General features: G+C 31.4%; 1 protein-coding gene across 1 annotated transcript in view; it reads right to left on the reverse strand.

Annotated features, from left to right (window-relative positions):
• DPP10 (dipeptidyl peptidase like 10) overlaps positions 1 to 27469 on the reverse strand; it is an 887847-nt gene that overhangs the window by 145161 nt on the left and 715217 nt on the right. The window contains 3 exon segments of the mRNA XM_074301856.1: positions 27108 to 27179; positions 27181 to 27190; positions 27284 to 27336. Coding sequence (XP_074157957.1) covers positions 27108 to 27179; positions 27181 to 27190; positions 27284 to 27336 — 135 coding nt within the window.

Below are 27469 nucleotides of genomic sequence, written 5' to 3' on the forward strand. Positions count from 1 at the left end.
AGTTAAGGAATAAAAAAGTCATAGAGTATTAAGGGTCACTTTTGAGCTAGACATCCTAAAAACAAAAACCAAGTCATACCTTTATTATCCGTCTCCAAGCAACTCCTTCTATTTCTGCATCTTGATAGGTAATGCCTGGTATATCCAAACAGATGTTATGAATTTTTTCACATTAGCTTCTAGAAAGGAAATATAATCTGTTCTAATGACATTTGTTGTCTGATATAGTTTTAATACAATCTGGGAGTAGCAGTGTCAAAATAAAGTACATTTGATCCTCCAAAGATGAATGAAAACTGAGATGATGGCAGAATGAAGCATCACAAGTATTTAACCTGGTGTCTATGGAACTAGTAAAGTTAAATCAATAATTTAGGTAAAAATATTATCTAGCAAACTGTTTACTATGTTTTACATTACTTATGTCTTCTAAATATTAAACAGTAATTAGCATTGAAAACTAGATGCAATGGAATAGTTATGAAAAAAAAATCTTAACCACATAAAGTCTTGACTTAGAAGAAACATGAGTCATGATAGCCCATATTCCTTACAAAAATCCTTTCTGAACATCTCTAATAGAAAGTAATATAGCTTCAATATGACCATCAATCACATTGTCTAGGGCAAGTAAATAGATACTTTTTGGACTCCTTTCTGTTTGCTTTTTTTTTTTCTTTTCGTATTATAGTAATACATATAATCTATGTTCCTACATGTGATATCAACATTTTACTTTTACTTTTTCTTGTTTTTCAAAATAATTTAATTTCCTTAATCCTCCCTTTCCTACTTTCCAATTTTCCTACTTCTTTTTATTACTACTATCTCTTTAATTACATAACTTCATAGTGTAGGTATCATGCTTAACTCATTACTTGAATCATCAACAACAAATCCAATAAGCTTCTAAGTCTGTCTTTGTAACCACTTTCCTCTTTCCACTCATATCACAATTTCCTTAGTTCCCTTAGTAGCTGGATAATTATAAAATCCAGGTGATTAAAATAATCTAATTGGTTTCCTTGCATCTACTATGTCCCCTATTCAATTTATTTTTTCACACAGCTTTCATGTTCACATTCTTAAATCTCATATATCACCATGTATTTTGTCATTCATCTGATCAAGAAGTTTTAGAAAGCATTCAGTTCCAAAGGGTATTTAAACATTTCTATGATTAATATTTAAAGTCCTAGACTGACTTCAGACTTTCATTCCAATTTGATTATTTACTACAATTTCTTATATAGTCAACATTCAAGAAAAAGAAATATGCTTACTTCTTATTCATGCCATTCTTTCTCCCATTTTTTTTAGCTTTGCACAAAATATTTTCATTTGGGATGCTTAATTGTGCCTGTTAGAACCCCCAGTTTTTGTCGTCTCAATTCAAATACTGTCACATTAAAAGGACTTCTCACATTTAAGGAATAAAAGTATGTGTAGAAACATTATTATGTCTCTTTACATATTAACATTTTTAAATTGAATTCACAGTTCTTTATTGTCTGAACACACCAAAACCTTCTTAAATACACTAATGATTTCCAACTCAAATTGTATATTGTTAAAAGTTTACAATGCTAAATTATTTTTCAATATTATTATCTATTTTGCAAAACTTGTTAACATAATACCATTTTCTGAATAATTTTTATTAGTTTTTAATTTGCTCATCTGCCTTTTCCCAACTTCCATCCCTAGATTATATGATGAATTGACTAATATCACCAGACACAAAATAGTTTACATGTGTTGGCCATAAAACCATTTATTTTATTCTAATCATTGTTTCCTTTGAATATCAATAGTAATTCAGACATAATAACATTTTAAACCAATCCTTACTATACTGATTGTAATTAGGATTTAACATTGTCATTTAAATGAAGGTAATAAATCATGATTGTAAACTACTGAACATTATTTATTAAGGTCTATGATTTCAGCATTTGTGCAATGTTTCACATCACAAAGGAACTATTTTGCTACCTTTTAAAATAGTTTATGAAATAGATGTGCCTTTCATCTTGGATAAGAATCATTTTGCTTATAAAAATTAAAAACTGCCTATTACCCTATGGCATTCTATCAGAATAGATAATGGACAAAAAGTTATAATTTTGACACATATGGAATCATTTATATTTATCAAGGGTATTAATAAAAATATATTGAATAATGTTTGTATATTGAAGGAAAATATAAAAATATTGTATAGTAAATGATTTCCTGTTTAAGCTTTATCTTCATGGTTAGCAATTCCCTCATCTATTAGGTGACATTTTCAATTAAAAACTCATGAAACCACTAAAACCTGTTTCCTGATTTTCTTATTGCTTTGACTCTTTTAATAGAAAAATGCCAAATCAAATTTAGAATAGTTATTGCCCCAGTCATTCTTAAAGGATGAAAATAATGGGTACAAAGTGTTATTACATGGATGGCTATTAAAAAACAAATCTACTTTTGATTGAATCACACTACAATTATTTTAAATTGATAAATAAAGCCAATAAGTAATTTACAGCCAAATATTACATAGTGTTCTGAAAGAAAATTAATTGAACTTATTTTAAGTTTAAACTTAATCTAGTCTAGTATTCCTTCTTATTAAGATGACAAATTTATGGTTAAATTTGGTCCTGTAAACAGAAGTATATATATAAGAGATAGGAATTTGTTTCCCACATCTAACCCCCAACAGGATTTCAAAGGAGTTTTTCCTATTGTTTTTAGTTTTTTCTATATTTAACCTGATTTTCAATTAGTTTAATTTTTTCACATACTGTATTCAATGTTCTTTTATCTTCCTTCCTTCCTTCCTTCCTTCCTTCCTTCCTTCCTTCCTTCCTTCCTTCCTTCCTTCCTTCCTTCCTTCCTTCCTTCCTTCCTTCCTTCCTTCCTTCCTTCCTTCCTTCCTTCCTTCCTTCCTTCCTTCCTTCTTTCTTCCTTTCTTTCTTTCTTTCTTTCTTTCTTTCTTTCTTTCTTTCTTTCTTTCTTTCTTTCTTTCTTTCTTTCTTTCTTTCTTTCTTTCTTTCTTTCTTTCTTTCTTCCTTTCTTTCTTCCTTCCTTCCTTTCTTTCTTTCTTTTTTTTTTTTTGGTTCACTTTCTACAGTTATGTACTTTATTTTTACTAAAAGTTTCTGGGATTATTTTATTTGTTTTTGAGTACTGGCTTCACCTAGAAAATTTTCAAATCTAAACATTTTCTTTAATTACTCAATGGCAAATACTAAATCACATCTTTATATCATGTTTTCTTACATTATCCTCCAAAAACGTACATGCCAAATATTTTTGACAGTCAGACAATAAATTACCATTGTTATGGACTGCTAGAGGTTTGTAGTGTTTGAATCTCTACTGTTAGAATTTATAGCCTTAAATAGTCACATTGGGAATCGTATTAACTGAGTTCATTTATGAACATCATTATCAGGTAAAAACCATATGGCCATAGCACAGTTTCATCTGTGTACTAATCCTTTCCCTTATAATCATATATAATCTTAGGTGTAAGGAAAATTTACTTAGATAATCTTATTTTATCAATGTTATTTCTTGTCAATTAACAGAAATATTTTCTTTAATAACTGAAACAAAATTAAGAAATATAGACATTTAAAATTATTGTTGAAGATCTATCGGTATAGGTAAAATATTTAATAATATTTATATTATTTACTAGGAAACCACAGTATTTTATGATATTCATAAACCATAACCTATCTATCTATATCTCTCTATATATAAATATTAGAGAAAAACAGAAAGGACTTATAGGGAGAGCAATATTTATAGCATCTCTTTGTGGAGGCAAAGAATTAGAAATTAAAAGGCTCATCAAGTTGTAGCCTATCACTGTGAAGGAATACTGGTGTTTTATAAGAAATGACAAACAAGATGCATTCAGAAAAACATGGGAAGACTTATATGAACTGTGGAAAAGTGAAATGAGCAAAACCAGAAGGAATATTGTATACAGTAACAGCAATATTTTGTGACGATCTATTGTGAATTATTTTGCTATTCTCAGCTATAAAATGATCCAAAAATGTTATCCACCTCTTTGGCTACAGATTAAAGCATGATTTTTTTTTCTTGATTTTTCTTGTTTTTTTTTTTTTTTTTTTGTTTTTTTCTAAAATCTAAGTTTTCTTTTGTAACATGGATAATATGGAAATAAGTTTGGCATGACTGCACATGTATAATTTATATCACATTGCTTGACAGCTAAAAACAAAAGAGAGAAAGAAATTGGAATTCAAAACTTTAAAAAAAGAAAGTCAAAATCTTTGTTTTTATGTAATAGAGATTAATAATAATGAAATAATAAATTTATTTAAAATAATAAAAAAAACAAATCAAAAACTGTTTTAGCATCTCATTTCTCATGGAGAAATAGAAATTCAACATGATACCTACATTTCCAGTCTTATTTCATGGTACTCACCATTCATTTCCTCAATTCAATATTTTTCCCCTTACTTTTCTGAATTCCCCAAGCCTGCAATGCATAAATTAATATGGGTATTTTCCAAGATTGTGTCCTAAACAGCTGCTATTCTGTCTTTATATTTTCTTTTTTACTGACCTCATAAGCACTCATGAATTTAACTATTTGTCTATAAAGATCTTAAAAGAGACTTGTTTTCAAACTTTTATTCTTTCTCATACGTTTCTATCCCCATTGATCAATCACTTATTATTCTTTTTATACTCAATGTCAAAGAGTCATCCCAGAGTCAAAACATCTAAAACTGGAGTTATTATCTTTTCCCATTAACAGTGTTGATTCTATGTTCTATGGCAGAATCAGGATGGTGGAGTGAAATCAAGAAGTTGTTCCAGCTTTCCCAGTTTCCCTCAAAAACCACATGAAAGCGAGTCTCTGAGCAAAGTCTAACTGAATGAAATCTCTCTACATCTCAAAGTAGATGAGAAGAACTTCAAGAAAAGTCAGTCTCAATGGAGTGAAAGGACTTCACATGAGTTTACAGAGTATCCAGGAAAGACAGAGAGAGGGTCATAATCACAGTAGAGCAACTGAGAACCTCTTTCCTGAGTCACAGCCTCTAATCTTAGCACAAAAAGCAATATATATATATATATATATATATATATATATATATATATATATAAAGATAAAGAAGGTAAGTACATTTTATTAAAAGGTTTCATAAACAAAAAAGTAGTAAAAATACTAAATATATTCACAGCAAATGGTAGTGCATCCAGATTCTTAGAGAAAATATTAAGGACATTATAGGAAGATATAAATAGCAGAACTTTATTAGTGGGGGACTTTAACCTTCCCATTTCAGAATCAGACAAATCTAAACATAAAATAAAGAAGAAAGGAACTAGGGAGGTTAATAAAATTTTAGAAAATCTGAACAGACTTCTAGAGAAAAATGAATAGGGACAGAAAGAAATATACCTGTTTCTTAGCAGAGTATAGCACCTGGACAAAAATTTATCATATATTAGAGCACAAAAAACTCACAATCAAAAGCAAAAAGAGAAAAAAATAAGTAAATGTTTACTTTTCAGACAATTACTCAATAAAATTATATTCAATAAAGGGCCAGGGAAAGATAGACTAAAAACCAATTGGAAGTTAAATAATCTAGTTCTAAAAAATGAGTGGATCAAACAACAAATCACAATTTTATCTAAGAGAATGAGAATAATGAGACAACATAGCAAAACATATTGAATGCAGCCAAAGAAATTCTTAGATAAAATTTCACATTTCTAAATAGTTACATGAATAAAATAGAGAAAGAGGAAATCAATGAATTAGTCATTGATCTACAAAAGCATGAAAAAGGAAAAAAAAATTAAAAACTCCAATTAAATACCAAATTAGAAATTCTGAAAGAGAATACAAAATAGAAACTAAGAAAACTATTGAATTAATAAAACTAAGTTTTTTCTTAAACTAACAAATAGGCAAAACTTTTGTTGATTTGATTAACAAAAGGAAAGAAAAAAACAAAACAAAATTATTAGCATTAAAAATGAAAAGGGCAAACTTACCAACAATGACAAAGAAATTAAAGTGTTAATTAGGAAAAATAAATTGAACCAGCCATCAGTGAACTCCTTAAGAAAAAATCTCCAGAGTCACATAGATTCACAAGTGAATTCTACCAAACATGTAAAGAAAATTAATTTCAATATTTTGTAAAATATTTTAAAAATTTAAGATAGAAGGAATCCTGGCAAATTCCTTCTAGAACACAAATATGGCATTGATCCCCAAATCAGGAAGAGCTGAAACAGAGAAATAAAATTACAGAACAATCCCCATAATGAATATTGATGCAAAAAATTTAAAGAAAACATTAGCAAAGAGATAACAGCATATTATCAGCAGTATAATACATTATTATCAAGTGAGATTTATATCAGGAATTCAAGACTGATTCAATATTAGGAAAACTATTACTATAATTGACCATATCAATTAGAAAACCAACAGAAATCATATGGTAATCTCAATAGATGCAGAAAGAAGTTTTGACAAAAAATGAGCAACCATTCCTATTAAAAACATTAGAGTATAGGAAAAAATGAGTTTTCCTTAAAACAATAAGCAGAATATATTTTAAAACCAACAGAAAGCATTGTTTGCAATGGAGAAAACCTGCACTCATTTCCAATAAGTCAAAGAGTTAAACAAGGATATCCATTATCACCAATATTATTCAACATTGTATTAGAAATGTTGGTTTTAGCCATAAGAAAAAGAAAAAGAAAGAAATTAAAGGAATTAGAGTGGACAATGAGGAAAGAAAACTATCACTCTTGGCAGATCATATGTTGATATACTTAGAAAATCCTAGAAAAACAGACAAAACCCTACCAGAAATAATTCACAGCTAAAACAATGTTGCAGGATATAAAATAAACACATATAAATCATTAGCATTTATGTATATTACTGACAAACCCCATCAGCATGAGATATAAAGGAAAATTCCATCTAAAATAACTGTAGGAAACATAAAATATCTAGGTGAAGGTGGACAAATGCAAGAACTACATAAAAATAATTACAAAACATTTCTCACACAAATAAAGTCAGATCTAAACAACTGGAAAAAATAACAATTCCTTATGTGTAAGCAAAACTAATATACTAATAATGGCAATTCTGCCTAATTGCTCTACTTGTTTAGATCCATACCAATCAAAAGGCAAAAATATATGTTATATATCTAGGAAAAAAATAACTAATAAAATTTATCTGGAAGAACAAAAAAAAATGGAATATATGGGAAAAAAATATAAAGGATGGGTGGCTTAGCAGTTCCAAAACTAGAATTATATTATAAAGCACCAGTAATCAAAACTATTTGGTACTGGCTAAGAAATAGAGTGGTGGATCAATGGAATAGATCAGACACACATGACACAATAAACAAGGTCGACAGTATTTAGTATTTGATATACTCCCAAACTCCAGCTTCTAAAATAAGTCACTATTTGAAAAAAAAATTGATGGAAAAACTGGAAAATAATATGTGAGAAACTTGGCATAGGCCTACATCTCACAAACTATACCAAAAAAGTTCAAAATGGGTACATGATTTTGGCATAAAGGATGATACCATAAACAAATTAGGAGAGCATGTGATAATTTATTATTAGACCTTTAGAGAAGGGAGGAATATATGGTGAAAGAAGAAATAGAAAACATTATAAAAAGAAAAAAAGACTAATTAAATTACCTTAATTTAAAAAAAAAAACTTTTGTAAAAACAAAACAGATATAATATCAAAAGCAAAGTACAAACTTGGGGAAAAGCTTTTACAGCAAGTGCTTCTGATAAAAATCTTTTTTTCTAAAACACATTAAAATATATATCAAATTTATAACAATAAAAGTCACTCCCCTGCTGATAAATCATCAAAGAATAGATATGAACAGACAACTGTTAGATGACGAAATTACAGCTATCTATAGTAATATGAAAAAAATACTTTAAATCACAACTGATTATAAAGAAATGTAAACAAAAGCAAGCTCTGAGGTACTCCCTCACACCTCTCAGATTGGTTGACATTACAAGAAAAAGAGGGGACAGAGCCAATATTATAAAGAGGACACACGTGTCTTCCAAAACTCTCCTTTACCCTGACTCATTTGATCCAAGCGTGGTCGATGCTTCCAGAGCAGATACTGCCTTTCCCCTGATAATTTCAGCACAATTCCTAATCCCAACACAACCTGTAGGTGCTGTCCCACTGTCTCTTCATTGGCACTTCCTATTGTCTGTAAAGGCAGCTTGAAAATACCCCACTACCCCTCATAAGCAGATTTTAGCTCCTTTTTTATTTCTTAAAATGAGGAAAAAGGCAAAGCAAGCTCTAACTTTTGATAGATTCTACATAGAAAGAGAGAAGACTTCAAACTCTGAGGAGACTAATAACAGTTTGTCTCTAGATCCAAAGATATGAGAAAGCTTTGCAAAAGAATTATGATAAGACATGTACCTCATTAAAAGATAGAGTGCAAAAAGAAATCAACTCCCTGAAAAATAGAATTTGTGAATTGGAAAAGGTAATAATTCCAAGGAAAACAGAAACTATAAATCAGAAAAAGAAAATAATTCTTTAAAAAATTGGTGAAATGGAAAAAAAATTCATAGAACAAAACTACTCATTTAAAAACTCAATTGAACAAATAAAAAAAGAAATAAAAAAAGTAAATGAAGAAAACAATGCATTAAAAATCAGACTTGAACAAATGGAAATGAATGAATGACTCAAGGAGACATCAAGAATCAATCAAGCAAAAAAAAAAAAAAAAAAAGAAAAAGAAAGAAAAGAAAAATAGAAAAAAAATTAAATCACTACTACTTGGTGGGGAAAAAAAAACAGATTGGAAAATAAATCTAGGAGAGATAACTAACTAAGGATTGTTGGACTCCCTGAAAATAATGATGAATGAAAGGGCCTAGACACTATTTTTTTCAGGAAATCAAAGAGAACTGCACAGATGTTATAAAAACAGAAGGTAAAATAGTCATTGAAAGTTAATCAATAACCTACTGAAAGAGATCCCAAAATCAAAACTCCAAGAAATATAGTGGCTAAATTCCAGAACTATCATACCAAGATAAAACTACTACAAGCAGCCAGAAAAAAAAAAATTAAAATGACAAGGGGCCACCATAAGAATCACTCAGGGTCTAGCAGCATCCATAGTAAAAGACTGAAGGGTCTGGAATCAGATATTCCAAAAGGCAAAAGAATGTGGTATGCAGCCAAGAATAACTTATCCAGGCAAACTGAGCATTTTCTTCCAGGGAAGAAGATGGACATTCAATGAAATAGATGAATGCCATGTATTTCTGATGAAAAAAACAGAGCTACACAGAAAGTTTGACCTCTAAATATCGGACTCAGGAGAAGCATAAAAAAGTGAAAAGAAGTCTTGAGAACTATATTTCAGTTATGGGTATATATAAAGAGTACATATATAATTTGTTTTTTACTGTGATAATAATTTTTTAAAAAGGAACTAAAGGTGAAAGGGAAATTGTACCAGAAAAAGGGAAAAAAAAAAGTGAAGGTAAAAAGAGGTTAACTACATCTCATGAAGAGGCAAAAACAAAACAAAACAAAATTATATTGGAGGGAAAGAAGGGAAGGAATTTAACACAGTGTGAATATTACTCTTGTCAGAATTGGCTCAAAGACAAAATATAAGACATATTTGGTTTATATAGAAACTTCTCCCACCTCATTGAAAAGTGGGAGGGCAAAAGAGAAAAGGAAAAGACAGAAGGGAAAAGAAGGGAAGACAGAAATAGAAAGGGAAAGGTTTTAGAAGATGAGAGGGGCTTTAAGGGGGAGGGAAGGATTCTAAAGAGGGAGGGCTGCATAAGGCAACTGGGGCTCATAAGTCTAATGCTGAGGAAGGGGTAAGGGGAAAAGGAAAGAGAAAAACATAATTTGGGAGTAATAAGATGGCAGGAAATACAGAATTAGTAGTTTTAACCATAAATGTGAATGGGGTAAACTCCCCCATAAAGTGGAGGTGGTTAGCAGACTGGATTAAAAGCCAGAATCCAACAATATGTTGTTTACAAGAAACACACATGAAGCAGGGTGATACATACACAATACTAAACATATATGTAACAAGTAGTATAGCATCTAAATTCCTAAAGGAGAACTTAAGAAAGCTGTAAGAAAAAATAGCAAAATTATAATATTGAGAGATCTCAACCTTGCACTGTCAGAATTAGATAAATCAAACCACAGAATAAATAAGAAAGTGTTAAAGAGGTAAATAGAACACTAAAAATGTTAGGTATGATAGATCTTTGGAGAAAACTGAATGGAGACAGAGAGGAATATACTTTCTTCTCAGTAGTTCATGGAACCTATAAAAAATGACCATATATTAGGACATAAAGACCTCAAATTATAATGCAGAAAGGCAAAATAGTAAATGCATCCTTTTTAGATCATGATGCAATAAAAAGTATATTCAATAAAAAGCCAGGGGAAAATACACCAAAAATAATTGGAAATTAAATGATCTTATCCTAAAGAATGAATGGATGAAACAGCAAATCATAGACACAATTAATAATTTCAACCAAGAGAATGACAGAAATGATACGTCATACCAAAATTTGTAGGATGCAGCACAGTGGTAATAAGGTGAAATTTCATATCTCTAGAAGCTAACGCTCATAAAATTGGGAAAGAGAAAACCAATAAATTGGACTTGCAACTAAAAGAGCTAGAAAAAGAACAAATTAAAACCCCTCAATCAACCAATACAGTTGGAATTCTAAAAATGAAAGGGGAGATCAATAAAATTTAAAGTAAAAAAAAAAAACATTAAATTAATAAATAAAACTAAGAGTTGCTTTTATGAAAAAAACCAACAAAATAGATGAAGCTTTGGCAAATTTGATTAGAAAAAGGAAAAAGGAAAAATAAAATTATTAGTCTTAAAAATGAAAAAGAGACAAATTTCCACTAATGAAGAGTAAATTAGAGCAATAATTTAGGAGTTACTTTGCCCAACTTTATTCCCATAAATTTGATAACTTAAATGAAATGGATGAATCCCTTCAAATATATAGATTGCCAAGAATAATGAAAGAATAAATAAATTGCTTAAATAGTCCCATTTTAGAAAAAGAAATAGAACAAGGTATTAGTCAACTCCCTAAAAAAATCCTCAGGACCAGATGGATTTACATGTGAATTCTACCAAACATTTAAAGAACAATTTACTCCAATGTTATAGAAATTATTTGAAAAAATAGGAATGAAGGATTCCTATCAAATTCCTTTTATGACACAGATATGGTACTGCTACCTAAATCACTTTGGAAGAAAACAAAGTAAGAAAATTATAGACCAATCTCCCTAATGAACATTGATGCAAAAATCTTAAAAATTAGCAAAAAAATTATAGAAAATCATCTCCAGGATAATATACCATAACCAAGTAGGATTTATATCAGGGATACAGGGCTGGTTCAATATTAGGAAAACTATTAGCATAATTGACTACATCAATAACCAAATTAACAACAAAGATATGATCATCTCAATAGATGCAGAAAAAGCATTTGATAAAACCCACCACCCATTCTTATAGAATAGAGAGTATAGGAATAAATTGACTTTTCCATAAAATAGTACCATATATTTAAAACCATCAGTAAGCATCATATATAATGGTAATAAACTGGAACCATTCCTAGTAAAATCAGGACTGAAACAAGGTTGCCCACTATCACCATTACAATTCAATATAGTATTAGAAACACTAGTTTTGGCAATAAGAGATAAAAAAGAAATTAAAGGAATTAGAGTAGTAATTAGGAAGCCAAATTCTCACTCTTTGCAGATGATATGATGGTATACTTAGGGAACCCCAGAGATTCTACTAAAAAGTTACTAGTAACAATCCACAACTTTAGCAAAGTCACAGGATACAAAATAAATCTACATAAATCATCAGCATTTTTATACATCACTAACTAAATCCAACAGCAAGAGATGAAAAGAGAAATTACATATAAATAACTGTGGATAATATAAAATATTTGGGAATTTATCTGCCAAGGGAAAGTCAGGAACTATATCAGCAAAACTACAAAACACTTTCCATACAAACAAAGTCATATCTAAACAACTGGAAAAATATTAAGTGCTCCTGGACAGGTTGAGCGAATATAATAAAGTTGAAAATACTACCTAAACTAATCTATTTATTTAGTGCTCTACCGATTAGTCTCCCAAGAAGCTATTTTAATGACCCAGGAAAAATAACAATATAATTTATCTGGAAGAACAAAAGGTCAAGTATTTCAAGGGAACTAATGAAAAAAAAATCAAATGAAGAAAAAAGTGAAAGGAAAGTGGCCTAGCTGTATCTGATCTAAAACTATATTATAAATCAATGGTCACCAAAAACATTTGGTATTGGCTAAGAAATAGACTAAGTGATCAGTAGAATAGGTTGGATTCACGGGACAAAATAATCAATAATTATAGCACTCTAGTGTTTGACAAATTGAAAGAGCCAATCTTATTGGGATAGGAATTCACTATTTGACAAAAACTGCTGGGAAAATTTGAAATTAGTATGGCAGAAACTAGGTATGGACCCACATTTAACACTGTAGATCAATATAAGATCAAAATAGCTTCATGATCTAGGCATAAAGAATGAAAGAATGAGATTATAAATAAATTAGAAAAACACAGGATAGTTTACCTCTCATATATGTGGAAGAGGAAGGCATTTGTGACCAAAGAAGAAGTAGAGATCATTATTGATCACAAAATATAATTTTTTATTATAGTAAGTTAAAAAGCTTTTGTACAAATAAAGCTAATTCAGACAAGATTAGAAGGGAATAGATAAACTGGGAAAACATTTTTAGAGCTAAAGGTTCTAATAAAAGCCTCATCTCCACAATATATATATCATTGATTTTAATTTATAAAAAATTAATCCATTCTCCAATTGATAAGTGGTCAAAGGATATGAACCCACAATTTTCAGATGAATAAATTGAAGTTATTTCTAGTCATATGAAAAAGTGTTCCAAATCTTTATTGATCAGAAAAATGCAAATTAAGACAACTCTGAGATACCACTACACACCTGTCAGACTGACAGGAAAAGATAATGACAAATATTGGAGGGGATGTGGAAAACTGGGACACTGATGCATTGTTGGTGGAGCTGTGCCTGGATCCAATCATTCTGGAAAACAATTTGGAACTAAACTCAATAAGTTATTAAACTGTGCATATCCTTTGATCCAGCTGTGTTACTACTGGGATTATGTCCCAAAGAGCTATTAAAGAAGGGAAGGGGACCCGTATGTGCAAAAAATGTTTGTGGCAGCCATTTTCGTAGGACGAGAGACTGGAATTGAATGGATGCCTACACATTGGAGAATAAATTGTGGTATATTAATGTTAAGTAATATTATTGTTCTATAAGAAATGGCCAGCAGGATGAATACAGACAGTCTATGAGAGATACATTAACTGATGCTAAGTGAAAAGTGCAGAACCAGGAGATCATTGAAGACTTCAACAGCAATATTATATGATGATCAATTCTGATGGATGTGGCTTTCTTCAACAATAAGAGGATCCAAATCAGTTTCAATTAATCTGTAATGAACAGAACCAGCTACACCCAGAGAAAGAACACTGGGAAATGAGTATAGAGAATAACATAACATTTCCATTCTTTTTGTTATTGTTTGCTTCAATTTTTGTTTTTTCTCCTCAGGTTATGTTTTACCTTCTTTCTAAATCTGATTTTTCTTGTATAACAAGGTGATTGTATAAATATGTATACATATATTGTATTTAACATGTACTTTAACATATTTAACAGGTATTTGACTATCTATCATCTAGGGGAGGGAATGGAGAGGAGAGAAAAAGCTGAAACAGAAATTTTTGCAAGGGTCAATGTTGAAAAATTACCCATGATGACATTTTATATATAAAAAGTTATAATAAAAAGATTTAAAATTGTAAAAAAAAATTAAAAGACTATAGGAAAAGATATTAGTAAGTGTTATACGGGATTTGTGAAAATTAGGACACTAATGCATTGTTGGTGTAGCTGTGAAATGATCCAATTCTTCTGGAGAGAAATCTGGGACTGTGCTCAAATGGTTATAAAATTGTGCATACACTTTTACCCAGTAGTGCCACTATTGGATCTGTATCCCAAGAAAATCTTAAAGGAAGGAAAAGGACCACATATGTAAAAATGTTTGTAGCAGCTCTTTTTGTGGTAGCAAAGAAATTGGAAAAGGAGTAGTTGCCCATCAATTAGGCAATAGGTCAACAAGTCCTGATATATGAAAATAATGGGATATTATTGTACTATAAAGATGATGAACAAGCTGATTTACTTTATAAAGGCCTGGAAAGATGTACATGAACTGATGGTGAGCAGAACAACGAGAACCAGGAATATACTGTACATAATAACAGGAAGAATGTGCCATGATCAACTATGAAAAACTTGTTTCTTGCAAATGGTTCACTGATCAATGAGAATATCAACAGACTTGGAACAGAAAATGTCATCTGCATACAGAAAAAGAATTATGGAGATTGAATGTGAATCAACACATGTTATGTTCATTTCTTTTGTCTGTTTTTTTTTTTTTTTTTTTTTCTCTCCTATGGTTTTTCCCTTTTGTTCTGATTTTTTTCTCTCAAAATTATTCATAAAACAATATGTATTAAAATAAATTAATTAATTTTGTAGAAAACATTTGCCAAAACAAACTAGAAAGCATTGAAATATAGGGAGTTTTCCTTAAAATTAAACAAAAACCTAAAACCAACAAAAGGCATTATCTGTAATCGATAAAAGCTAGAAGCATTCCCAATAATATAAAAAATGAAACAAACATGCCTATTAGCACTATTATTATTCAATATTGTACTAGAAATATTGTTTTTAGCCATATAAAAAGAAAAAAAAAAGAAAGTAAATTAATTAGAATAGGGAATTAGGATACAAAACTATCACTCTTTTCAGATCATATGATGATATATTTAGAGAATCCCAGAGATCTATCCAAAAGCTTACCTATAGTTAACAGTTTTAGCAAAGTTGTAGGATATAAAATAAACCCACACATATATCATCATTTCTATATGTCACTATAAAAACCCAGAAAGCAATAGATAGAAAGAAAAATTCCATTTAATATAACTGTAAATAAAATATTTGTGGTCTAACTTCCAAGAGAAACCCAAGAACTATATGAATAAAATGACAGAATTCTTCTCACACAAATAAAGTCAGATCTAAACAATTTGAAAAATATCAATTGCTCATGGATAGGCTGAGGTAACATAAGAAAAATGACCATTATAAATTCCTGTATGTATACAGTGTTAAACTGATCAAACAGCCATAAAGTTACTTCATAGATTTAGAAATGTTGTTAACATTGTTATTTGTGTGCCCTTGAGTAAAATCAGTAAACTTTTCTGAGCTTCAATTTCAACATAAAAATAAAGGATTATGGTAAATGAACTCTGATTTCCTTCTAGTTTTAAATCTTCTGAGATTATCCAAAAAACTATACATGCAGTCAACTGAATATATACAATAATTGAATACATCTATAATACCGTTCATTATCTCTCAAAGGGGAGAATTGGATTAAATATATATGAAATATTCCTATTAACATTTATTCATTAATATTTTCTCCACTTGTAAAAGTCCAAGCCTTTGAAAATGTTTCTATATTAGTTAAGAGAAGAAAATTATAACTTTGGGAAAAGAGATAATACCATAAGAGTTATTTTCTTACAAAATTAGAAATCTGAAAATTAAGCATGAAAATTAATTATCCATTTCCACAAAGGCTATTTGGATATTTAATTTATTTAATGGCTAAACCAATTAGAATATTGTTATGGCTCATCTCCAATCCAGTTCAATCAAATCTTCATGCTATCTATTTGCTGACAATACTCTATTTAAAAAAAAAAAAAAAAAAAAAAAGACAAAATTCTCCAAAGTTTACATGAAACGGGCCATTTCCTATTCATAAATACGTTTATGTGAAATCTATAAAATAGACATAAATTAAGACATGTAATTTCATTAATATAGAGAATTCTATATGAAAAACTCCTGCTATTTCATCTTCTCAATAACTGAGTCATAATTTACCAGAGATACTGATAGATTGACTAGCCAAATATTGCATAACCACTATATATGAAGCTAAATTTAAATTTACCTTGTCTTTTTAAAAAGAAATTTAGCTCTTTGTCAATTATATTTTAATTTAAAATGCACATTTAAATTGCTTAATTCAACAAATATTTACCAAGTGTCTATTATTTGTAAGACACTAACCCAAGAATTTTGAGGAAAACAAAAGATCAGGAAAACAAACACCATTTTCCGCCTTAACCTCACTGATTTTACAGTTCAATACCTAAGATATAATAATAGTAACTATAATACATGGTAATATATGATAAAATGAATCAAGAGTTACATATATAATAAGCCTGAATTTGAGGGGAGAGGAAGATTTCTCTCAGAAAGACTATAGAGTCAGATACTATAGTAAATAAGATGACTTTTCCCCATTTTCCCCATAGAATATTAAAATCATCTGATAAAGCTACACATAATTTCATTCTTAAGTCTAGAGATGACATGCAATAACTTTATTATTATTATTATTTAAAAAAATTATACTTGTTTCTAGTATTCTTGTAACTAAAATCCTTATTTCTGACTATGTATATTTTTATTGGTAGTTAACTTTTGAATGTTTATGGGTTTAATCAGAGCTCATGAAACAATCCATCATAGTTATATCATTAGACATTAAAATTAGTAAATTAAATGCCCTTCTTTGGTATTTTTATAACACATTTTCTCCTAACAGAACAAAAATATGTACAGCTATTGTTAAGTGGCTATATTAGCCCATATTAAGGTCATGATTTTCCCCAGGTCTTTACATTACTTCCAACTTTACAGCATCATGTAAAGACATTCAAAGTTCAAATATAAAATCATTTTCAAAAGGACGTAATAGTGGGATCATAACACTTTCAAGCTCTTTTGCTTTAGAAGGAAATAGGCTTTCTGCCTTTTTATTTCTGTAAATCATCTCACCCATGTGTTCATAAACATCCTTCAGTGATAGAAGATATTTTATTTCATTTTTATGATAGACACATCAGATAGTCTAATAAAATCTATGGGCTAATTCTTGTAATTTTGTTTTATTTCTATTTCAAAATTAAAGAAGAAGGAAATTTTAATTAAAAGTTGTTGAAAATCAAGATATTTTCCATCTAAAATTACAGACACCTCCATCATTTGAAGCTTATCTAGATCCCAAAATTCAGGTGTTAATGACCACTTTGCTAGTAGTTTCATTATTTTTATTCTTCCAGAATTTAATTGGGCTTAAGCAATATTGTCTCACACATTCAAAGATTTATGAAAAGTATGAAAGATAGATGCTGGTGTCTTGTTAAAATGATTAGTCAACATCATTCAATTAACTGATCCCTACAATATAATGAAGTATGGTACATTTTTGCTGAAAATATATACAGTTCTCACTTTATACATCGAGAGAAAATAATAGAGAAGTTTCAGGGAAATGAATGAATATTATCAAAAAGAATATGATTTTTCAACAAGATAAAGGAAAATAGAAATATTTTACTTTGTGAAGAGAAGTCTTCACTAAGAGAAAAGTGATGAATATCCTCAAATAGTTGAAAATATATAGCTTATTTAAAAATAGATATATTCTACATAGTCTAGAAGGAAAAATATATAAACTAAGGGAAGGACTAGAGAAAGGCAAATTTTGATTCATGTTAGGATTGTGTTCCCAAGAGTAAGAACTGTGTAAAATTGGATGAATTATTTCATCATAACTGGATGTATCAAGCTGAACCTGGGAGATGACTGCTGACATCATAGTAGACAGTGAGTGAGCTTTTTCTACCTTAAAATTCTTTAAGTATATTTGAATACATATATGTACATATGCATACATGGACAAGAACTGATATTTGTATGTATTTGCATTTTTACATATATACACACATGTTCCTTGGCTTTTAACTTTTTTATACATTTAAGGAGGTGTTTAATAAATATTTAGAGTACCTTAGAGGGAAGCAAGAACATGGGAAGCACAGACATATGACTTATGTGAGAAAATTATTCATAGTTCCCCTATCATGTATAATATGATATGATAACATATCATTCCATATCATACCATATCATAGCACATTTAAACATTCATTAATGTGTTTTGAACTGTGGTAAGAGCTGAGATATACAAATAAGAAAGAAAACATTCTTTATTTTAAAAAGTGCACAATTTGATGGAGAAGGAAATGCAAAAAAGGAATTCTGCAAGTATCCTCAGGAACAGAGGGCAACTGAATGGTGAAGTGAATACAACATCACACTGGCCCTAGACTCTGGGGGATATGAGTTCAAATCCAGCCTTAGAAATTTAATACTTAATTGCTATGTGACACTGGGAAAATCACTTAACCCCAATTGCCTTGTAAAAATTAAAATAAATAGGAGGGGGGAAGTATACTCGAGGGAATTGGAGTGGAAAAAAGAGAATATGCAGCACAAGGGCAAAATAATAATGGAGCTGAATCCCAGGAGTACTGTAAATGGGAAATGAGGAGTGATGTGCCTTCCAAGCCCTCTTTAAATAGGAACTTTGGGAATCATTTTTTGCCCTCCAACCTTTCCTTTAGTAGGTGGAAGTCGTTCTTTTCTTAGTTACATAGCTGGACTAGGCTGAATATTTAAAACTAACAGATTGGAACAATTTGTTTTATAATACATACATATACATATATACATCTCTCTCTCTCTCTCTCTCTCTCTATATATATATATATATATATAGAGAGAGAGAGAGAGATGTATATATATATATATATATATATATATATATATATATATATATATATATATATATATATATATATATATATATATATATATATATATATATATATATATATATATATTATCAATGTCCACTGGATTGAAGCTTTTGTTTATAACTCACGGTTAAGCTATGTGGAAGTTATATCATGCTCTAATTAATTAGAAATTTTAGCTCTGGAAAGGGACAACAAAAAAACCAAATCATAGTAGAATAACAATATAATCTTTGAATAAGAATGATTATCAGAAGACTTTAAGTTCTCTAATATATTAGTTTGACATAAAGGATTCAGGTAAGGAAGAAATTAGTACCTACTAATGCAATCTGCAGTACCTTTGGATAGCTATAATTGCTAGGAAGTTTCTCCTTATATTGAGTCCAAACCTGCTTCTCTTCTATGTCCATTAATTGATCCTGGTTCTGTTATCTCAACCTGAATACATCAAATCTAATTCCAATTTCATGTGAAAACTGTTCAATCATTCAAAGCTTTCAGATATTTAAAGGTCACTTTCATGTTATTCATTCAAACAGCTTCTATTAAACACCTGCTCTTTGTAAAAATCCCATACTTTCCCATGATAATTGCTTAATAACTAATGGTTAAATTTTTAAAAAGTCAAAATCAAAAGTAGAATTTTGAAGGAAGATGAAAGTAACTTGGGTTGGATTTTTTTTGTGTGTGTGTGTGGAGGATATCATGTTTTTGAGTAAAATAAATATTTGGTTTCATTTCCTGAGACGGAATAAGATGAACTATCATCATGAAATTTTTTACTTCATTAAATCAAGGACTTTGGATTTTGTCAGTCCAGGAAGTCTCTCTAACCACATGGATTAAAATTTGGTCTTATGGAGTTCTCTGAAATTAATGGACACATTAAATAACCTTAATAACCTTATATTTAAATAACGGGGAAGTAAAATTTGAAAATTCATGTCTTAATAACTACAACTTGAGTACACTTTATATTATGCTGTGCCATTTCTTCTGAAATACCATACAATTAATCTAAATACTCTAATAATGATTTAAACTCCTTTTGAAGTGAAATAAGCTTTCATTTGAATAAAATTACTTTCTCAGTTGTGGTGCCACTTATTTTCTGTATGGGGGAAGCAAAGATCATTTGGATCTTTTGAGCTCAAAAATTTGAGCTTCAGAAAACTCAGATCCTCCTGTTCCAAGCCTGATAATCTAACCTCTAAGATAACTTTCTTTGTTCCTAAGTTAACCCATCTGTAATTAGAATGTAGATGAAATGATCCTTAAATTTCCTTTCTGCTGTACAAACTCATTCAATACTTTTGTTGGTATTTAGTTGTTTCATTCCTGTTTGATGCTTCATGACCTCATTTGGAGTTTTCTTGGCAAAAATAATGGAGTAATTGGCTATTTCTTTCTCCAGATCATTTTACAGATGAAGAAACTGAGACTAATACAATTATTTCGACAGAATTACAAAACTATATAATATGTGACACTAAATTTGAATTCAGGCTTCCCGATTACAAACTTAGTGCTTTATCATAGACTCTATCAACACTTAGTGGATTATTTAATGCTGTTATATGTAAACTTTTTCTTTATGAGACACAATATTATAGATTTGGTTCTAATATATATTCATAATTTTTGACCTCCGTACTATGTTATGACTTGAGGATGTGCAATTGAGCAAATTAAGATCCTTTAAACTTGGTTTCTTTCCATTTTCTAGGTAAAGGTAAAAATAATAAAAAACCATAACCTATTTGATGTGACTTTTAATTTTTAAAATTTTATATCATATCTATAATCCACAACTATCAGAATTCTTCAAGATAATTACTTTTAATCATTCCCTAAATATATTTATTTACATACATCTACAGCTTGGATAAATACTAAAATTCCCAGAGACAATCATAGATTCATAAGTCTCACTAACATACATTGACCAATTCATTTCCCCAAAACTACAAAGCAATTTTAGAATACTACAGGTGCAGATAAATTACTGCTCAACATTAGCAGAAGTTTTTCACTGTTAGCTATCCAGGAAAAATAAATAAGTGAGATAATATTTTTTGTTATTCAATCTATTATTTTTGTGGGTTTAAGAATTATACTAGGAGACCATACACAAACATGTTCATATTGAATATGTGTATGTATGTATCAGAATGTATGTTTTGGATTTGTGATTACATGCATTGTTGGTGGAGTTATGAATAAATTTAAATGGCTGAATAAGTTATGGTACATGAATGTTATAGAATATTATTGTTCTACAAGAATGATCAGCAGGATGATTTCAGAAAGGACTGGAAAGACTTACATGAACTATTGCTAAGTGAAATGAGCAGACACAGACACAGAAGACTCCAGACTTCAGATTCCAGACTCCGGACTCTATTTTTGACTAGCCTCATGGTGTGATGGCCCTCCTGTCTTCATCATTTCTCCACCTAAAGACCAAGGCCCGTCCAGAGATCCTCCAGAAAGCTAGACATTACACTTTGGCAATCAACATGGGACCCTAGAAATTCAGTGCCTTGCAAAGCAGGGAAAAATCAGCTCAACTGACATGATTGGGCAACTTCAATGGAGAAATCCCTGTAACCCGGAAATAGGGAGAGTATAAAAATAGACAAGAAGGAAACTTTGGTAAGGGCTAAACTAGTAACTTTTGTTTTTGAGCTGAAATGGGGTACATATTAAGAAAAAAGCCTCCCCTACCCCAAGGAAAGTGTGTAGAATGCATCGTAAGGTTAATAAAGAAGGAAGATTTGTTGGTAACATGGAAGCAGATCACTGGATTCTTAAATATATTAGAGCGCATGACTCCTTGGCTATCTAAGGAAGAAAAATTAGAGTCAGATATATGAGAAATAGTGGGAGAGCAACTAATTGAATATTATGAAGCTATGGGTCCTGATTTAATTCTTGAGGAAACATTCCTTATGTACAACATAATACAATTGGCTTTAAAGAATCCCACAAATTCTAAAAAAAAGGAAAAAAAAATAAGGTGGACAGCCAGACAAGGAAGGAGGAGAAAGAGCAGGAGGGAGATGATACTGATAAAGCAATTGAAAAGCATGGGAAATTGGACAAGAAAGGAGTTAAGGACAGCACTGATGAAATAGTGTGGTGCTTCTTACTTTCACAGCTCAGTTTCACCTCCACCTATACCTGAGCAGGCACCTTTAAGGCATTCGCCATCTCCTGATTCTCCTCCCTCAATTTCCTCTTTGAGGATGGAGGGAGGAGGAGGAAGAGTAGGATGGGCAGTGAAACCATCAACACCACCCATGCTGCAGATTTGTCTCCCCCCATGACACAATTACAAAAGATACTAATTAAAGATTAAGAGGAAGGACAGGATATTTCTGATTGTAGAATAAAGCATACCCTGTGATTGAAGAGTCTGACTCTTCAGGTCAACAAAAGATACATTCCTTTTAATCTAGAAATTATCAAAGATGTGAAAAAGGCTTGTACTCTTTATGTGTCTACCTTGTCTTACATTAAGATGTTATTAGAGAATTTGGCTTTTGAAGGTTTAACCCCTAATGATTGGAAATCTATAGCAAGGGCATGTTTAGAACCTGGACAAAACTTGTTGTGGCTTTCTGAATATAGTGAACTCTGTAGAATACAAGTCCAATGAAATAGGCAACTTGGAGTTTATATACCAGTTACCTTTGATCAACTAGCAGGTTTAGGTCCCTATGCAGACATTTTAGCACAGATTAATGATCCTTTGACAGCTTATGAGGGGCAGATTTCACCTCTCCAGGTAATTATCTCACTAGTCACTAAACGTATCATGCCAGCTTACAAAAGAAGCTCAAGAGGCTTTGAGAGAGATTGAACAGTCTTCATCCAATGTGGTTGAAAGAGTCACTCAGAAATTCTTGGAAATTTCAGTTTTTGCTACAAAAGAGGCACCCAAAGCAGTCCTTCATCAAGGACCCAGTGTGTCCCAGCACAACCAGACCAAAACCCTACTCCTTGCCCAGTACTGGTGGCTAGAATTTTATTAAAGGCTATTAACAAATCTTCTATTTTATTGTCTTTGGGTTATAGACATTAAGAATTATTTCTATTTCATCCTTCTAGATAAGGAGGATATGAAAAAGTTTCTAACATTCTTAGTAAAGAACCAACTATCTTTACAGATGCATCCAAACATAACATTTGTGCTGTATACTCTTGTGACTTAACTATAAAGAGAGTAGTCAGAACTCCTTTTCAGTCCACTCAGCAAAATGAATTGTATGCAATTGTTCTAGCTCTTAATTATTATCCAGAAGATTTAAATATAATATCTAATTTGGCCTATTCAGTAGGTGTGGTACAAAGACTTGCCAGAGCCCAAATAAAATGTGTAGCTTCTAATATATATGTGTATAGATAGATAGATAGATAGATATACATCTATATATATATAGATATACATATCTATATATCTATATCTATATCTATATCTATATCTATCTATCTATCTATATCTATCTATCTATATCTATCTATCTATCTATCTATATATATATATCTATATATATCTATATCTATATATTTATATAGATATAGATATATATATACATACATACATACACATATTTGCTCTTTAAGGAACTTCAAGAGCAAGTGAGAAAGCATCCAGGTAAGATTTATATCTTGCATGTCCACTCTCATAGAGGACTTCCAGGTATAAAGGGCTGAAACTCTTAAATGGTGTGCTTGAATCAGACAACCAAGCACTTAAGGCTAATTACCTATTTGGCAAGGACTATTGGCATATATTTGGGGAAATGGCCCTTCTCACTGTTCTATGCAGGTTCGATCTTTTGGTGCATACAGATAATTGTAGGAGGGATTGGAGGGTGGAGTGACACAACCCAGACTCACTTTGCAGCAGGAAGAAGAAAAGGGAGGTTGGTAGAGAGCTTGTGGCAGTTTTGTCCATCTCCTTCACTTCTCCCTCTAAAGATCAAGGAATTTTGCTTATTCTGACTCTGGCTGATCCTGAGGTCTCCAGAGAGCTAGTCCAGAACTTACATCCAGGTCTTATTTTTGATGGAAATTCAGAGGCAGATAGCCTTCTAACCATGTTAGCCAACACTCCTTTATTTCAGGCAGCCCAAGAATCTCATTCTAAATATCATCAGGCTGCTTGAGCTTTGTGTTTGCAATCTGGGATAATAAAAGAGGGAGCTAGGAGCACAGTAAAATCCTGTACAACTTGTCTTCCTTTTCACACTCCTGTGCTCCCTCCAGGGAAAAATTCTCTTGGTTTGAGACCCAATGGAATTTGGCAAATGGATGTGACCCATTATAAAGCTTGTAGTTATCTTTCTTTTATCCATGTTGTAGTAGACACCTTTTCTGGATTTACTTTTGCAATACCATCATCAAAAGAAACAACCCAAGTGGTCACTGAATTCCTTAAAAACGCTTTTACAATTATGGGTGTGCCACAAGCAATAAAAACAGAAAATGGACCTTCATATACTTCTAAACATTTTGCATACTTTTGTGGACAATATGAGATTTTATACACCACTGTCATACCTGTTAATCCTCAAGGACCGGCTATAGTAGAGAGGAGAAACAGAGACATCAAGATGCTCCTCCAAAAACAAAAGAAAGGGCGAGCCATAGATAACCATAGAGAACTTTTAAGTTTAGCTCTTTGTACTATTAGATTCTTGATTTTTCTTAAAGATGCACTGGCTCTGGCTCTGGCTGACAGATTTTATAACCCACCAGAAGGGCAGTGTCCAGTGGGAGCAGCTCCACTGTCTTTAGATAATCACCAGATGATGTGGAGAGATTTAGAAAGTGGTATTAGAAGGGACTATATAGGTAATTGCTTGGGGGAGAGGGTTTGCTTGTATCTCTACAGATATAGAAAGAATCAGATGCATGCAAACAAGTCATATTTGCCTTGTCTATCAGAGAGAGATGGAGAAAACCCTTGAAACAAAGGAGAGAACTCAAGAAACATCAGATGGTTTCTTCTCTAACTACATGTACCACTGAAAAAGCATGGCTGTTAACCCAGTATGTATGACAATTGACTCATGAACATCAAAAAGTATCAATGAGACTGTTGCAGAACCTTAAAACCAATAGGAATCATTGGATTCTCTCACATGTGAAGTAATGGACAATAGATTGGTTTTCAACTATCTTTTAGCTGAAGGAGGTATGTGTGTGTGTGTGTGTGTGTGTGATTGTTATTTATATACCCTCCTTCTGGGACTTATAGACATGTTTAATTCCTCATGTTGATTCATGTTGTTTGTTGTGTCACTACTAGCCTGTGCTATATTATTATGTGCTTGTGTAATACCTCCCATGATGATGGATTTATTTCTGCCTCTTTCAAGTAAGATCATTCAACCCAAAGGAAACCTGATAACAATATCTGGTTTGACTCTCCATCCCTTTGATGTTCTCATTTCCATTCCTTAGAAGTCAGGGAGGGCGTGACTACCTCCTTTTTGGTGTTTTCACCTCCCTTCCTGAGAAGTCAGGAAGGGTGTGGTCATCATCTTTTTGGTGTTTTCACCTCCCTTCCTGAGAAGTCAGGAAAGGCATGAACACCTGTGTTCTAAAACAAAACAACAACAACAAAAAAAAGTTGGAGATGTAGAGGGCCAGGACTCTGAAAAGGTATACTTAAAATCAAAAACAGCAGGGTATTATAGTTAAGCAACTACTTAGTGTGAGATAATGGTTCTCTAAACATAAACTTAATGTGATGGTGATGTAATGGACAGTTGGCACATGCTCAGTTGTTGTATTTATATAATCATACTGAGGTATTTAAGAGAGGGTCTCTCTCAGAGAAGACACAGAAAAAGAATCACAGTCACAGTCAAACAGAAGACTCAAGACTCCAGATTCTAGACTCTGGACTCCATCTTTGCCCAGCCTTGTTGTGGTCCTACTTCCTTCATCACTTCTCCATCTAAAAACCAAGGCTCATCCAGAGTTCCTCCAGAAAGCTGGCCCAGACATTACAGTCACTTAGAAAACTAGTTATATCCCAGGATAAAAAAGAAATCATAATTTTCAAATATTTATTACATATTCCAAGTCAGGAGATACATTTTCAAATAAATATATATTGTGACTTCCTTCCATCTTTTTTACTATGGCCCTAATCTCCTATCATCTATTTTGAAATAGAAATTATACTCCTTTACATTTACCTTCCTGCCAAATTTCATTCTCCAAGTTGTGATATGTGCACTTTAGGCAGTATCGTACCAGGTAGCAAGCCACCGTATTTTTAAGGTGTGTGTCTTATCAGGTACATGGGCCACATATATGTTCCTAAAATGTATATCACCCCCCTTTCCAGTAATCCTTTATGCAATGCCATACACTGTTAAAATGGTAGCTCCTTGAGGGAAGAAACTGTCTTTTTTGCTTCTATTTATGTCCTCAATAATCAGTACACTTCCTGGTATGTATTAAGTGATTCTTCTCCTTTCTCCCTCCCTCCCTCCTTCCCTTCTTCCCTTTTTCCTTCTCTAATTTCCTTCCTCCCTCCCTCCTTCCTATTCTCTCTTCCTTCCTTTTCTCTCTTCTTTCTTTCCTTCCTTCCTTCTTTCATTCCTTCCTTCCTTCCTTCTTTCCTTCCTTCCTTCCTTCCTTCCTTCCTTCCTTCCTTCCTTCCTTCCTTCCTTCCTCCCTCACTCGCTTATTTCCTTCCTCCCTTATTTCATCTCTCCCAATCTCATTCATTTCCTTCCTTCCTTTCTTATTTCTTTCCTATCTTACTCTCAATCTCCTTCCCTCACCCCCAACAAACTGCAAAATCTGAGTTAGAGGCCATGGGTCCTTACTCCCAAATACTCAAACTTATAAATTTTTTACCTCAATTTCTACATATGTAAAATTAAGTAATTGCTTCTAGTATCCCTATAATATAGCTAAATTTAAAAATTAATCTGGAAATGACTTGGAAACTATAAAGTTATATGCCAATTTAATACTGCTAGTGACATTAAAATTTCCATCCTTGGCAAAGCCATGCTTTCAATCCACTCATTATCACCTTTTGAACTTACCAGTTGCTGTCCTTGTACGCCCCAAGCTGCATACTGCAAAATGGAATCCTCGACTTCTGGAGGGTTTAACTCCCCAAACTTCCCTTGAAAACATGTAAATGTGTTTATGAATAAATTAATACTTATATAAAAACTGAAAATTGGATAAAAGGACATGAAAAAATCAAAGATCTTACCTTGTATGTATGTTGTAAATCACATATGAAGCTGTGTATGAATAATGATAAACCTGAAAAAACAATTAAAGGATAATTAGACATACTGATAAATTGCAAAAACATCTAAAGATACACACATATGAGATAAGTAAACGAAATTCAAGGACCTTTTACCAACATTTGTTTGCAAGTGAAATCAGGTTC

Source organism: Sminthopsis crassicaudata, chromosome 3 (genome assembly GCF_048593235.1).
Source record: "Sminthopsis crassicaudata isolate SCR6 chromosome 3, ASM4859323v1, whole genome shotgun sequence".
In the NCBI taxonomy this organism is placed as follows: domain Eukaryota; kingdom Metazoa; phylum Chordata; class Mammalia; order Dasyuromorphia; family Dasyuridae; genus Sminthopsis; species Sminthopsis crassicaudata.